Raw genomic sequence first — 12,363 nt, 5'->3', positions numbered from 1 at the left:
TCGGTGTTGTCCTGATGAGCCCTTGTGGTTTGAACTTGTGGGTTATGCATTCCATGTGATTTAAAATCGCAAGCATTGCCATTCATGGCACAGTCATGTGCACGCAGGACGCATTACGTCTGCCATGCCCTCCATGTCCCTCGCCCCTGATTGGTACTTGCATGAGCTAATTGCATGCAGCCAAGTTCCTTAACCATCAAAAGAATATGTATGCGGAAACACCTGCACACCGGAAGTTCGAAGTATACACAGTTGCCTGGATAGCCAGACCCCCTACCGTAAGTATGAATGTACATCGCCGCAACACATAATCTACACTTACACGCTCGTGTTCGTCACAAGTGACATGTCTTTGTACAACCCTTGCCGCACACACGAGACTAACGCAGCACTAACATACGAAAGACGAAGCACCAGCAAAGCAATAGTCAGCGCTGGACACTACAGTTTGGATGCAGGCTTCTGCTGCTGCTTGTCCTTGTTGCTGGACAGCCGCCGCATAGCGCCCTCCAGCACCTTGATTGTCGAGGGACTGCTGAGGAAGCGCCAGCCGAAATCGGGCTCAGTCGGGTAGTACGCCTCCCAGCCCTTGCAGAAGTCCTCCCGCAGCAGCAGCTTCGTGGCAGCGCGCGCCGCCGGCGGCTGCTTGGCTGCAGCTGCCGCGCGCGACATCGCCTCCTCCATCAGCTGCGCCGCCGGCACAACGTCATCCACCAACCCTAGCTGCGCCGCCTCGGCCGCGCCCACCATGCGCCCGCTGAGCAAGATGCCCTCTGCCACCTTATGCCCAATCACGCGGCCCATCAGCAGCCCCCAGAATTTAGGCACGGGAATGCCCAGCTGCACCTCGTTCAAGCCCATGGTGCCCTCCGGCGTGATGATGCGCACGTCGCTGCACAGCGAGATGGCGCAGCCGCCCGCCGGGCAGGCGCCGCGGATGGCGGCGACCGTGGCGAGGCGGCTGCGGTGCAGGCGCACCAGGAAGGCGTTCTGCGCGACCCAGAACTCGGCGTAGCGGGCCGCGCTGGTCTTGGGCGCGTACAGCTCGAGCAGGTCGTTGCCGGCGGAGAAGACGTCGCGGCGCAGGCCCGAGGTGAAGACGACGGCCACCACCGAGGGGTCGGCTTCAAGTGATTGGAGGGCGGCATCAAGGCCGCGCCACATGGCCAGGTCCATGCTGTTGACGGGCTCCTTGGCCATGGTGACGACGGCGATGCCGCCGGGCCGGACGACGGTGGTCACGTAGGGGCATGGCGAGGAAGGGGAGGAGGCGGCGATGGTGGAAGACATGGTGGCTGGTGTGACGGGCGCGCTGGTCTGGGTGATGGGTGACGCCAGGTTACGGCCTGAAGGAAGGAGGAGAGGCAGTGGAGCAGGCGGGGTGAGGAGCAGGGGCGAGGACAGCAGGGACGGCTGTGTGGATGTAACGGTGAGCAGTACAGTGGTGCTGGGCGCTTGCGTCAGTTCAGGTCTCCAATTTTTTCCACAAAGGGCGGCTGTGCCGACCCTACTCGGTAGAACGAAAGTTTTATGTAGCATCATCCGCGGAAGCCCCATGCGCGTGTGCGTGCGTGCATGCGAGGCCAGCAGGAGTGGGTTCAGTTATGGGTAACCAAGTTCGTCTCACGGCGGGTTGTACCCGCTCTGAAGGTGTCCTAAGATATTGGTTTTTGGTAATCATCACCCGCAATCAGCCGAGAGCTGGCTGCATATGCAAGCCGTCGTCGTCGTGTGCGTGCCAGTGTGCGTGCCATGTCAAGCCGGTGCAAGTGACTCAGAAAGAACGCAGCGTCTCTTTGTATCGATCATAATTGATCTGATCAAGCGTTGGAATGAGATTGATTCGTCATCGTCGCATTGGCCATGCGTGTGTGCAGCTGAAGGGGGAAATGTCGCACAGCCGCCATCAGGTTCCGGCGGGCACAAGGCACCGCAAGGTCTGAGACGGCTGCGCTTTAACTCTCCTCAGGAGGTAAGGGGCGGTGACAGCGCCACTGACTGGGCGGCCCGCACGGAGGATAATCTGAGGATGCTCGTGTATGCAGAGCTCGGCGTGCAGTCCTCAGCGTAATGCAGGTTGTCACCATTGGGCCCGCGCGAGCGCAGGGTCTCAGGTCTCAAAGATTATTACTGCCATCATTGGACCACAGAGTTGGGCACGACGATAACATGCAGAGCACAAGCGCGAAGGAGAGCTCACCTCGCGAAGTTTGGCGACGCGCCTTGACGTCAGCAGCTCCTCAGAGCGGCTTGGTGGTATTAACAGGGCATTCGTGAGTTTGTTGGGATGTTTGAAGTGAGAGAATGCATATTGTGCGCCGCCTCGGCCCCCAAGGCCGCGCGAAAAATGTACGGCACCATCTGGAGAGGGGAATTGGCGTGCAGCTCTGGGCCCTGCAAAATTTGCGCGGGGAGCAGTTGATGTCAAGAAAGCCGCCTAGCTGGGATAAGGGCCGAACTCTGCAGCCTCGCATTTGAACTCGCCCAGCTTTGGAACGCAACTGTCGCTGTCAAAATTTTCCGTCGCTTGGACTAAGGATAGGCGCTCATTGTTCACTTTTCACATTGGCATAGACTTCGTCCTCCGGGAGAGAGAGAGAGCTCTGCACGCAATCGGCAACAGAAATGGCCACTGCACCTCGGCCGCGTGGCGCATTGATTGTTTTCGAGGGCGGGGATCGATGCGGCAAGACAACGCAGTGTAGCAAGATGGTTGAGCGGCTCAAGAGCCAAGGGGTGAGTGCGTGCTAGATTCGAGCACGGAGGGGCCAAACGCGGTGCCTTGCTCAGCTGGTGTTCCTCGCCAACTCCGCTCCTGCCTGCCGGCAGGTTGACGCCGTTATGTGGCGCTTCCCCGACCGCTCCACCTCCATCGGCGCAGCCATCAACGCCTACCTGTCTAACCAGTCGCAGCTCGACGACGCGGTGATCCACATGCTTTTCGTGGCCAACCGCCTAGAGAAGAGGTGTGTGGCCTGGTCAGCTGCCCATCCGTTCATACGGGCACACGACGCTATGTACGAGCCCAAGCCCGTATGCATCCAGATGTGTGCAACAGTATGAGGGCTCCCTGCGCAATCTGACCTCTCCAGGGATGAGATGCTGCGGCTGCTTGCGGGCGGCACCACGCTGGTGCTTGACCGCTACAGCTACAGCGGCGTGGCCTACACAGCAGCCAAAGGGGTGCCGCACCTGAGCATCGACTACTGCAAGTCGCTGGAGGTGAGAATAGGGTTTGCGGGCTGTCCTGCTGTAAGACTAATTTGGCGTAAATCGCGGTCCGCGACCGAGGACTGGGAATGCGGGTAGCGCTACGCATACGGTATGTCTGGGGCATGGGTGGGAGACAGCTGTGCAATGGCTTGCTGCATGTAAGCATGTTCCCTAGTCGACCGCTCCCTTTATAGCCTTAAGCCTTCCAGCCTACCCACAGCCCCAATCAGATTTCCGAATGCCTTCACCAACCACCTCTGACCCGCCCCTGCCCCTTTACCCTCTCCTTCCACCTTCCCCCCGCCCCCCACTCCCGCCCCTGCAGGTGGTGCTGCCCGCCGCGGACCTGGTGGTGCACATGTCCATGTCGGCCGAGGCCACGGCGGCGCGGGGCGGGTACGGCGAGGAGCGCTACGAGAAGGTGGAGTTCCAGGCGCGGGTGATGGAGGCCTTCGGCCAGCTACGGGATGAGCGCTGGGCCGCCATCGACGCCGCCGGCACCATTGATGCCATCCACGAGCAGGTGGGCGCGAGATAAGAGTGAGCGCAGCTGCTGGCTACCTGGCGTGACTGGTTGTGGGATTAACGTGATGCGGAGTAGGCTTGGGTGGATGGGTGGGTGGGTGCAGCGGCCAAGGTGAGAGCGTCCGCTGAAGGCCTGAGAAGCTGTGGGCGACTCGCCTGGTTCCTCCGCAGCTCGCTGACGTCGGACTGCTGTCTGTGCGCGTGTCGGTGCGTGCAGGTGGCGGCGGTGGTGGAGCCGGTGGTGCGGCGGACGCTGCAGGGTGCGGTGCTGGGGCGGCTATGGGACTTCACGCCCATGGAGCTGCCGGCCCCGCGTCAGGAGCAGCCGCAGTCGTGAGTGTGCTGGGAGAGGGGGCGAGCGGGCTGGTGGGTGCAAGCCTTTATGGCATTCCGCGTCCAGGTATGCCGTGTCAGGCCGATCCAGCCACGTGAACGGGGCATGGACCAAATCATGGGGATATACTTTATTGGTTTGTTGTACGTTGTGCCCCACGCAGGGCCGCAGCCGATGAGGAGGACACGGTGGTGCAGGTCCAGATTGCGCAGCCTGCTGCCGGCAAGGCGGAGGCGGTGGGCGTGTCGCAGGCGCCTGTGCTGTCTTCGTAGGCATGCATGCGGTAACGTTGTTGCTGTTGGGCGAGTAGATAGCAGGGAGATGCGGGGTAAGGTGCACGTGCCGTATGCACGGTAATGGTGCGGGGTGGCCTGCGGGATGGCACGTAAATCGCGGTGCATTATTGTCGCGCCAAGTCGTCTGTGGGGTTTATGATGTGTTACTATTTTGGTGTATTGTATCAACAAGACATGCCTTTGTGCTTGCTTATCAGATAGCAAAGTGCACCGCGCAAATTGCAGCGCGGTTTGCGGACTACTTGGCACACTTGGCGCGGCCGATGTATTTGTAATATCCAGTGTAGCCTATAGTTAGTAACTTGATAACGCTGACATTCAAGTCACTCGCCTTGCAAGCTTTCCGAAATGCGGGCGTTTCGCGCCGGTCGCGGGTTAGCTTGGCGCAGCTCCCCCTCCTCGCCGGGGATAGCTCAGCAGTGTGGACTATCTGTCAGCACTCAGCGGTGCCGTGCAGCAAGCAACGGCACGCCAGCGCTGGCGGGCCCTCGGCGTGGGGCGCTTATCGTGTTCGAGGGCATCGACCGGTGCGGCAAGAGCACGCAGTGCAGCCTGTTGCTGGAGAGCCTTCAAAAGCAAGGGGTAGGTATCCACGGCGCGGGGGCAGGCCAGGGGTCAGCCTGGGTCAGCGATCGGGCCTGGCATACAGGTAGAGAACACCAGCAGCATCCATCCTGTGCGCCCCATGGCCTGCACCCTGGGGCCCGTGCTGTTCAGGTCCCGGCCGAGCTGTGGCGCTTTCCCGACCGGACCACGCTGATTGGCGGCCTCATAAACGAGTATCTGCAGAAGAAGGCCTCGCTCAATGACGCGGCCGTGCACATGCTCTTTGTGGCCAACCGCCACGAGAAAAGGTCAGGGGTTGCGTAGGAACAGGTGTATGGCACTGGGGCTGAGTGCACCCGCAGGCCGTGCGGGGGACTCACGGCCCTGACTAGCGGCCGTGGCGATGTTGTGGATTTCTGACTTGCGCGCTTGTGAGGTCTGAGGGTTCATGCACACCGTATAAGTGGCAATGTGACGAGCTCTACCGCCTGACCCCTCCAGGGATGAGATGCTGCGGCTGCTTGCGGGCGGCACCACGCTGGTGCTTGACCGCTACAGCTACAGCGGCGTGGCCTACACAGCAGCCAAAGGAGTGCCGCACCTTGGGCCGGACTTCTGCCGCTCTGTGGAGGTAGGTCAGGGGACTGGGGGCTGGGGCACGGGGCTGGGGGCCACCTGAAGCCAGGCGGTCATGCCTTTGGCGTGCTCAGTGGTAGGCAGGATATTGGAGGGTGGCACGGACACACGAATTAAGATGGCGTTCGCGTGCCTTAACCCACCTCCTCTCCGTACACCGTATGGTACATGTCCCCAGAGTGGGCTGCCGGCAGCAGACCTGGTGGTGTATCTGGATCTGGATCCGGAGCTGTCGGCGGCGCGCGGTGGCTTTGGCGGCGAGCGCTACGAGAAGCTGGAGTTCCAAAAGAAGGCAAGGTGGCGCATCGCGGTCCTGCAATGGAGCGAGCGGGTGGCGAGCGGGTGCGGTGCAGATTGACGCACCTGCAGCATTTTGCAGAAGGGGTTGGGCTGCTGAACATTTCGTTTGCGCTGTGCAGGTGCGGTCGCAGTACGGCGCACTCGCGGATGGGCGCTGGCTGCGGTTGGACGCATCGCAGCCGGCAGAGCTGCTGCAGGCCCAGGTGGCGGCGGCGGTGCAGCGGGTGGTGGAGCAGGCGGCGGCTGGCGAGCAGCTGGGGCAGCTGTGGGATTATGCTCCGATGCCGCTGCCGTACGCAGAGCCTACTGCGTAGAGACGGGTGTGATGGGACAGCGTAAGGGGCACGTTGGCGTAGTCCCGTGTGTGCACCATATTCCCAACGTTCAATTTGCAACGCCAAGGCCAATTGCGCGGCTGGTACAACGCCGGAGTTTCTGTACCGAGACACGCGGAGCCTGTTGCGTAGAGTCGCTGGATGGTGGCAGCTCCGTGCGGGTGGGGCGCGGCGCCTGGACGATGGGGGGACCCTAGGGCCCCGGTTAACCCCGAAGAGATGAAAGGCCGCAGCTGGCCGCAGACGTATGTACGATTCGGCATTCCAGGAGCAGCGAAGGATGCCGGAGTTCCTTGAGCGTGGGGCGCTGGTTGATACATCTGGTTTTGTCAGTCAAGATCCGGGGGTGGCAGAGAAGAGCGCAGGGCGTGAAGCCTGGAGCACGAGTGCACGGGACGGCGTGTGAGTGCTGAAGCATGGACACAATTGGTCTGGCGGACACGACACAGACAGCTGTTAAACAAAGCACTGCTTGCCCAGAGCATGCTTCTGAACAACGACGTCGACCTGAGCAGTGGCTAAAACTGTCAAACACCGTTCATTAGCAGAATAAAAACGCATGGACGCCGACACATTCTCTACACCAATCGGCAGTTATGTCTTATGCCTAGGGGCGTGGGGCTTTTTGGAAAGCGAATCGAGCGATGGGACGCGACATCATCTGCTTTCCCACGCTCGGCGGTGAGCATGGCGGCGGCCAGTCGCTGCTCGTTGGGCCACCAGAAGATGCACCTCCCACCGATCTGGGCCGCGGACGCTTGGCGGGCGCGCTGGCTCGTCGGCAGCGCTCGGCGCTGGTGGCTCTGGCCTGCCCCGACCTGCCGTCGGCCCTGTCCGACAGCGGCCTGCACCTGCAGGCCCAACAGCGCGCCCGCTGCGCCCTGGGCCGCCATGGGCGCGCGTGCGTGTCGGGCTACCGCCCGCACCTGCGCGCCGCCGCCACCGCGCGCGCCGTGATGGCCGTGCACGCGGGCCTGGCGACGGATGAGGCCGCGGCGGCGAAGGAGCGTCAGGAGGCCGAGCTTTTGCAGTCAGAGCACGATCAGTGGGGTAGATTACTTACAGCGGCGTATACTTACACCAAGTGCTGCGATACGTACGCCGTGTCAACCGAGCATCACACCCCCGACGTGCTACGGGCTGTTGGTCGAGCGCTGTCAGCGTTGGTGGGCGCCATCGCCTTCCTGGACAGCCGCGCAGTCGCGACGTCGTTACGGACAAACTGGCAGACAGCTGCGGCCGCGGCGGCGGTGGAGGAGCGGCAGCACATGTCGGCGTGCGGCCCTGTGACGGTGGGTGCAGGCTTGCATTTGTGCAGGGCGCTGGAGGCGGGCCATTCGTGATGCAGTGGAGGGCTGTGGCGGCGTGAGTGCCAATGTGTGTTAGATAAGCACAATGGTAGACGGTCGACAATGTGCATACAGTTTGCTGAAGCAAGCAAGGTGTGTGTGTGTGTGTGCTTGAACACTCCCACCTCCATAACCAATCCCTGCCGTCTTTCCAGACCTTGCAGACCTATCGTTTCTGTCCACCCACCCCGCCTTACCTAACCGCAGTGCCCACGGCCGGATGGCGTGCTGTTGCCCTCGTGGCTGCTGGCGCAAGAGGCGGCGCGCATGCTGCCGGCCCGCGCCGCGCTGCTGCTGCACTGCCATGCGGTGCTGGCGCGGCCGAGAGTGGACTACGGCGACCTCCTTGACGTCGAGGACTGCCTGCCGGCGGCGCTGACGGCGCAGTTGCGACCACACGGCCGCGACACAGAGCCGGCGCCCGCCGGCCGTACCCCCGGGGGCCACATGCTGGCGGCGGCTGCATTGGCGGACGGGCTACTGACATACTGGGGCATGGCACGCACGGGTGCTGACGGCGGCGGCAGCGGTGCACAGGCAGCCGGGCCGCCGCCGACGACGACGACGCCGCTGCTGCTTCTGAGCTCCGAACTGGCCGTGCTGGCGAGTGTGGTGTCGTCTGCACAGGTGCGGTGGCGGCGCGTCTTGGGGGAATATGCGTATGTTGCACACCGCATGTACCGCATAACCGCTCCTTGCACCCAGCAGGGTGTGCCACGCTGTTGCGGTTGTTGGGCTTGCTGACACGTACGTGCGTTGTCCTAATCTAGTAGCCTGAAGCGTGCAGTACCCGATGCGGCCGCATGCAGATTCTGCACTTGCGGATCGCGGCCAGCGTCGCTGGTGCCAACACAGTCCCGGAGGCCGCGCTGGCGGCGGTGACGCGGCCGGCGGTGCTGCTGTGCGTGGCACATTGCCTCAGCTCGGAGCTGCTGCACCGCGTGCCGGCGGGCGAGGCTCCAGACATGCTGCAGCAGGTGCTGCGGCACCACTACCTGAACCACCTCACATACGCCCTGTCGGAGGCGCGGCCGGGGCGTGAGGCCGCCGCAGGGGCAAGCGGCGGCGGCGGCGGCAACGCGGCGGCCGGCGGCGGCGGCGGCGGCGCTGCCTCCAGCGGGGGCACAGAAGCCGGGAGGGCGGCACTGGCCGGGCCGCTGCGGTCGCTGTACTGCAGCAAGCAGGACGGGATTCAGGCGACCCTGAGAAAGAATACGGCAGCGGTCGCGATGGAGACGAGTCGACTGCAGGGCTCTTTCAAAGCCAGGGGCAGTGCGGCTACCGCCGCATTGGTGGCGAGCGGCAGCGCGAAGGACAAGGCGCAATTCAGAGCGCTGCTGGGCCGAGTCAAGGACGTGTGCATGGAGGGGCGGAGGTTGCAGCGGCTGGAGATTGCGGCGCGGGCGGGGATGCATCTCACAGAGGCCATCTTTGATGCGCCGTGGCCGTCGACGTCAACAGCGTCAGCAGCGTCAGCCGCGCCAGCACCAGCGCAGGCAGTAGCGGCGCCACGGTCGCGTCCGCCTGGCGTGGACACGGCATCGGCACAGCTGTGGGATCCCTCGCCGGAGCCGCAAGCACTCGTGATGCTGTCGCACGTAGCTTCGGTGCACTTGCAGATTGCGGCAGGTGAGGGGTATGACACGGATCCTTGGAAGGCAGACGCACAGTATCGTGCCAGGTTTGCGTGGGACGCGTGCATGTCGGAAACGCACATGGCGCTGGCGCGGGCGATGGTGGGCGCGCTGGCGCCGTGCTGGGAGGCCACGGCTGCGGCACTTGCCGCGGCGGGGAGTGACGCCGCGCCACCACCGGCACCTCTGAACCCCGGCCCCAGCCCCAGCCCCAGCCCCAGCCCCAGCCCCAGCCCCAGCCCCAGCCCCAGCCCCAGCCCCAGCCCCAGCCCCAGCCCCGGCCCCGGGCCCCACAGCTCGCTGGTGCTGCAGGGCTCGCCCGCCATCTGCTACAGCCTCGCCCGCACCGCCGCAGTCAACTACGTACTGGACAGGGTGGCGCGGGGGATGGCGGCGGCGGCGGCGGCAGATGAGGCGGCTGTAGAAGGGCCACTGCCCGCAAGTGCGCCAGCGCGTGCTTTGGCCATGGTAGACAGGTTCCAGCAGCTGCTGCCCCAGTACCAGCGCGTGTGTGGCTGGCCGCTGGTGATGACGCTGTCGGGCATTGGAGAGGAGCGGGCGCAGCACAAGTACAAGGTGTCGGCGGAGCTGCTGCAGCAGGTACGGGCGGGTGGGGTAGTTTACTCCCGTCCCAACTTATCGGGACGGGCGCAATAATGCAACGGGCGCAACGAGTGCCCCGACATGCCTGTTGGCTTTCCTCAGGCTGCCTGCGCAGCGCGCAACCGCCGCAACTGCTTTCTCCCTTGCTGTGCAGCTGGCAGAGATGGCACTGGACCTGGATGCGGGGGCGCTGTTGCGGCGGCAGACCTGCCTGGTCGCCACATGGACCGCACAGCAGCAGCCGGAGCAGGGGGAGGCACTGCGCCCGCGGCAGGCGGGGGCGCAGGCGGGGGCGCAGGCGTTGAGCAACTGGGCGCCAGGACCGGGTGTTGCTGGCGACCCGGCGGCCCTTGCCGGGGCAGGAGGACTGCTGGGGCTGCCAGCAGCGGTGGCGCAGCGTTTGGCGGACGCCCCTAAACTTAGAATCAGCAGAAAACGGTAAGCGGCGGTAGCTTTAAGGTGGGAGTGCTGCAGCTCAGGACCCGCGTGTATGAGGTCTGGGATCAGGACTGTCCCTCACGGCTGTGCACCTCCCGTTCCCTGATCCTGCGCTCCTGCAGCGGCCACTCTGGGGAAGCCCTGGAGGCGGCCGTCCAAGAGGTGGAGTCCGCACTGCAGCGGCACCCGCTGCGGGCCGCACTGCTGCGGCCGGCCGGCGAGAACGCCACCACCGCCCTGGCGCTGGCCCTGGCGGGGGTGAGGCTGTGTACGGGTGCACGGTCAGGCATGAGCTAGCTACGTACTGGGGTCCATGCATTGACTGCCAGCGCTGCACAGCAGACCCACACAGCGCGTGCACCATGCCCCTGTCCTGTGCCCAACCACCTGCCAACGGAACCCTCCAACCTCACGTACGCACCCGCCATTTGCAGCGCGCGCGCCGCCTGCGCGCCGCCGGTGAGCCGTCGTCGTCGCCGCCTCGCGGGCTGGTGGTGGCGCCGCTGCTGAACACAGCGGCCTTCGCAAGTACCAACGGCAAGCGCGACGCGATGCAGAGTCTTCTGGACGCCTTGGCGGCGATGGTGCTGCGGGACCTGACGGCGCCGGTGTCGCCGCAGCGGCTGCACCAGGCGGAGCCGGCACCTGGGCAGGCGCAGGAGCAGGCGGTGCAGGCGCAGGAGCAGGCGGTGCAGGTGCAGGCATGCCAGGAGACAACGGACGTGGAGGGCGGGCACGGCGCCGCGTCGGTCACTGTTAGTCGCCAGCTGCAGCCTGGCTGGCAGGTCGGTGGGCAGAGCAGTTGGAAGGGGGCTTGACGCCATAAGTTTACGCTACTCTGACGCGCCTGGCTTGGGGGCTTTGGGGGGGACTAGGTGCTCAGGTTGCAGCCTGCATACAGCCTCGTCGGTGTGCATACGGGCCAAGGTTGCCACGTGGAGTTCACAAGCGGTGTGTTTGGCGAATGCTGCAGCCGCCCTGGCCAGACCCAGCTATTGACGATTTGCCACGCTCCGCAGGTCCGCCTGCCGCTGGCGCTGAACCGAGTGGTCTGCCGGCTCGCGGGACTGCCGCGCTCGGTGGTGGGCTGGGCGCCCTCAGACTTTGGTCGGCTGCCGCCACTTTCTGCGGTGTGGGCGTGTCAGCGGATAGCGCTGGAGCTGGAGGGCGTCAAGTGGGCCGAAGATGAGGCGGCTGCGCGGGCACAGGTGGCGGAGATGAGGGCGGCGGAGGCAGCAATCGAGGCCGAGGAAAAGGCTGCTGCTGCGGCGGCGGCTACGGCTTTCAAGGGCTCGGCGGCGGTGCTTGCGGGCGTAGCCTGTACGGCAGACACGGCCGAGTCTCAGGAAACCACAGGCGCGTTCGATTGGGCTCGTGATCCAGGCCCGGCGGGCCAGCTTTGTGAGGCCTTGTACAGTTTGCTGCAAGCGGGCGAGCCCGGTTTGGAGGCGAGCGCCGACCACGGCGACCCGGGTGGTGGCCCGGCCTTGTTCAGCGGCATGCTCGTCGTCAAGTTGGACCCCCTGGACCAGCTGGTGCCAGCCGACTTGTCCAGCAGACCTCCACGCGAAAAGGAGGAGGAGGAGGAGCAGGGGGAGCAGGAGGAGCAGGGGGAGCAGGGGGAGAGCACAGGCCCCGATGCGCAGCGGCAGCAGGAGCAGAAACAGGAGCAGGAAGAGAAGCAGGTGGTGCAACTGCTGGTGGCGGAGGCGCGGCTAGGTCGACAAATGGAGCTGGTGGGGGCATAGGGGCGCAGGAAAGCGGCTGTGCTGTTTGTGATATGTGATGAGCCTCAGGCTCCAAAGCATTTATGGTATGCGAGCGTTTGCCGACATGTACACGGCGGTGTGTGACAGCCTGATAGCGGGACCTAAGGCTATTCGGCCACCCAGGACGTCAACCACGAGGCGTGTGTTGCAGGGTCTTTGGCCCATGTGGGTTGGCTGCTTGCTTGTAACGTGCAGATCCACTGAGCATCAGTGCGGATTAGCCCGGAATCCAGGAAAGGAGTGCCTGCCGGAAGGTGGGGATGGGGGAAGACTACGCCTGAGACGACCTTGTGCTTGGTCTGGCGGACCCATCGGCAATGCGTTTTCAGTCTGACCATTCCGTTGTAAATTTTGAAACAATTTTGTCTTGAATCGCTTGAATACC

General features: G+C 64.1%; 4 protein-coding genes across 4 annotated transcripts; 3 read left to right on the top strand and 1 right to left on the bottom strand.

Annotated features, from left to right (window-relative positions):
* Positions 1-48: 48 nt before the first annotated feature.
* Positions 49-2,278, bottom strand: CHLRE_03g190850v5 (uncharacterized protein). The gene is made up of 2 exons (XM_001691823.2): positions 2,201-2,278; positions 49-1,346 (listed from the first exon to the last, which is right to left on the bottom strand). The coding sequence occupies exon 2, from the start codon at positions 1,288-1,290 to the stop codon at positions 442-444; it is 849 nt and encodes a 282-aa protein (XP_001691875.1). The 5' UTR covers positions 1,291-1,346; positions 2,201-2,278; the 3' UTR covers positions 49-441.
* A 145-nt stretch (positions 2,279-2,423) lies between these two features.
* On the top strand, positions 2,424-4,655 carry CHLRE_03g190800v5 (thymidylate kinase). The gene is made up of 6 exons (XM_001691993.2): positions 2,424-2,736; positions 2,830-2,966; positions 3,093-3,222; positions 3,539-3,736; positions 3,956-4,071; positions 4,236-4,655. Exons 1-6 carry the CDS (start codon positions 2,626-2,628, stop codon positions 4,342-4,344), a joined length of 801 nt encoding a protein of 266 aa, XP_001692045.2. The 5' UTR covers positions 2,424-2,625; the 3' UTR covers positions 4,345-4,655.
* Positions 4,656-4,705: 50 nt separating this feature from the next.
* On the top strand, positions 4,706-6,658 carry CHLRE_03g190750v5 (thymidylate kinase). The gene is made up of 5 exons (XM_001691992.2): positions 4,706-4,950; positions 5,086-5,222; positions 5,416-5,545; positions 5,729-5,842; positions 5,970-6,658. The coding sequence occupies exons 1-5, from the start codon at positions 4,717-4,719 to the stop codon at positions 6,162-6,164; spliced, it is 810 nt and encodes a 269-aa protein (XP_001692044.2). The 5' UTR covers positions 4,706-4,716; the 3' UTR covers positions 6,165-6,658.
* An 86-nt stretch (positions 6,659-6,744) lies between these two features.
* On the top strand, positions 6,745-12,338 carry CHLRE_03g190700v5 (uncharacterized protein). The gene is made up of 7 exons (XM_043061178.1): positions 6,745-7,477; positions 7,742-8,161; positions 8,344-9,768; positions 9,926-10,209; positions 10,332-10,467; positions 10,644-10,994; positions 11,229-12,338. The coding sequence occupies exons 1-7, from the start codon at positions 6,830-6,832 to the stop codon at positions 11,955-11,957; spliced, it is 3,993 nt and encodes a 1,330-aa protein (XP_042926307.1). The 5' UTR covers positions 6,745-6,829; the 3' UTR covers positions 11,958-12,338.
* The last annotated feature ends 25 nt before the right edge of the window (positions 12,339-12,363 follow it).

Source organism: Chlamydomonas reinhardtii, chromosome 3, assembly GCF_000002595.2.
Source record: "Chlamydomonas reinhardtii strain CC-503 cw92 mt+ chromosome 3, whole genome shotgun sequence".
In the NCBI taxonomy this organism is placed as follows: domain Eukaryota; kingdom Viridiplantae; phylum Chlorophyta; class Chlorophyceae; order Chlamydomonadales; family Chlamydomonadaceae; genus Chlamydomonas; species Chlamydomonas reinhardtii.
Note: the sequence above shows the minus strand (reverse complement) of the source record. Positions and strands in the feature narration are given on the sequence as shown.

What these genes read in the sequence shown, in the direction of transcription:
- CHLRE_03g190750v5 (XM_001691992.2), top strand. Translation starts at nt 4,717, where the DNA reads ATGCGGGCGTTTCGCGCCGGTCGCGGGTTAGCTTGGCGCAGCTCCCCC. An exon ending in AGAGCCTTCAAAAGCAAGGG is followed by an intron (nt 4,951 to 5,085) that starts GTAGGTATCCAC and finishes CGTGCTGTTCAG; the next exon opens with GTCCCGGCCGAGCTGTGGCG. An exon ending in AGCTGGAGTTCCAAAAGAAG is followed by an intron (nt 5,843 to 5,969) that starts GCAAGGTGGCGC and finishes TGCGCTGTGCAG; the next exon opens with GTGCGGTCGCAGTACGGCGC.
- CHLRE_03g190700v5 (XM_043061178.1), top strand. Translation starts at nt 6,830, where the DNA reads ATGGGACGCGACATCATCTGCTTTCCCACGCTCGGCGGTGAGCATGGC. An exon ending in GTGTGGTGTCGTCTGCACAG is followed by an intron (nt 8,162 to 8,343) that starts GTGCGGTGGCGG and finishes GGCCGCATGCAG; the next exon opens with ATTCTGCACTTGCGGATCGC. An exon ending in CGGCGGAGCTGCTGCAGCAG is followed by an intron (nt 9,769 to 9,925) that starts GTACGGGCGGGT and finishes CTTGCTGTGCAG; the next exon opens with CTGGCAGAGATGGCACTGGA.
- CHLRE_03g190800v5 (XM_001691993.2), top strand. Translation starts at nt 2,626, where the DNA reads ATGGCCACTGCACCTCGGCCGCGTGGCGCATTGATTGTTTTCGAGGGC. An exon ending in GCCAACCGCCTAGAGAAGAG is followed by an intron (nt 2,967 to 3,092) that starts GTGTGTGGCCTG and finishes TGACCTCTCCAG; the next exon opens with GGATGAGATGCTGCGGCTGC. An exon ending in TTGATGCCATCCACGAGCAG is followed by an intron (nt 3,737 to 3,955) that starts GTGGGCGCGAGA and finishes CGGTGCGTGCAG; the next exon opens with GTGGCGGCGGTGGTGGAGCC.
- CHLRE_03g190850v5 (XM_001691823.2), bottom strand. Translation starts at nt 1,290, where the DNA reads ATGTCTTCCACCATCGCCGCCTCCTCCCCTTCCTCGCCATGCCCCTAC.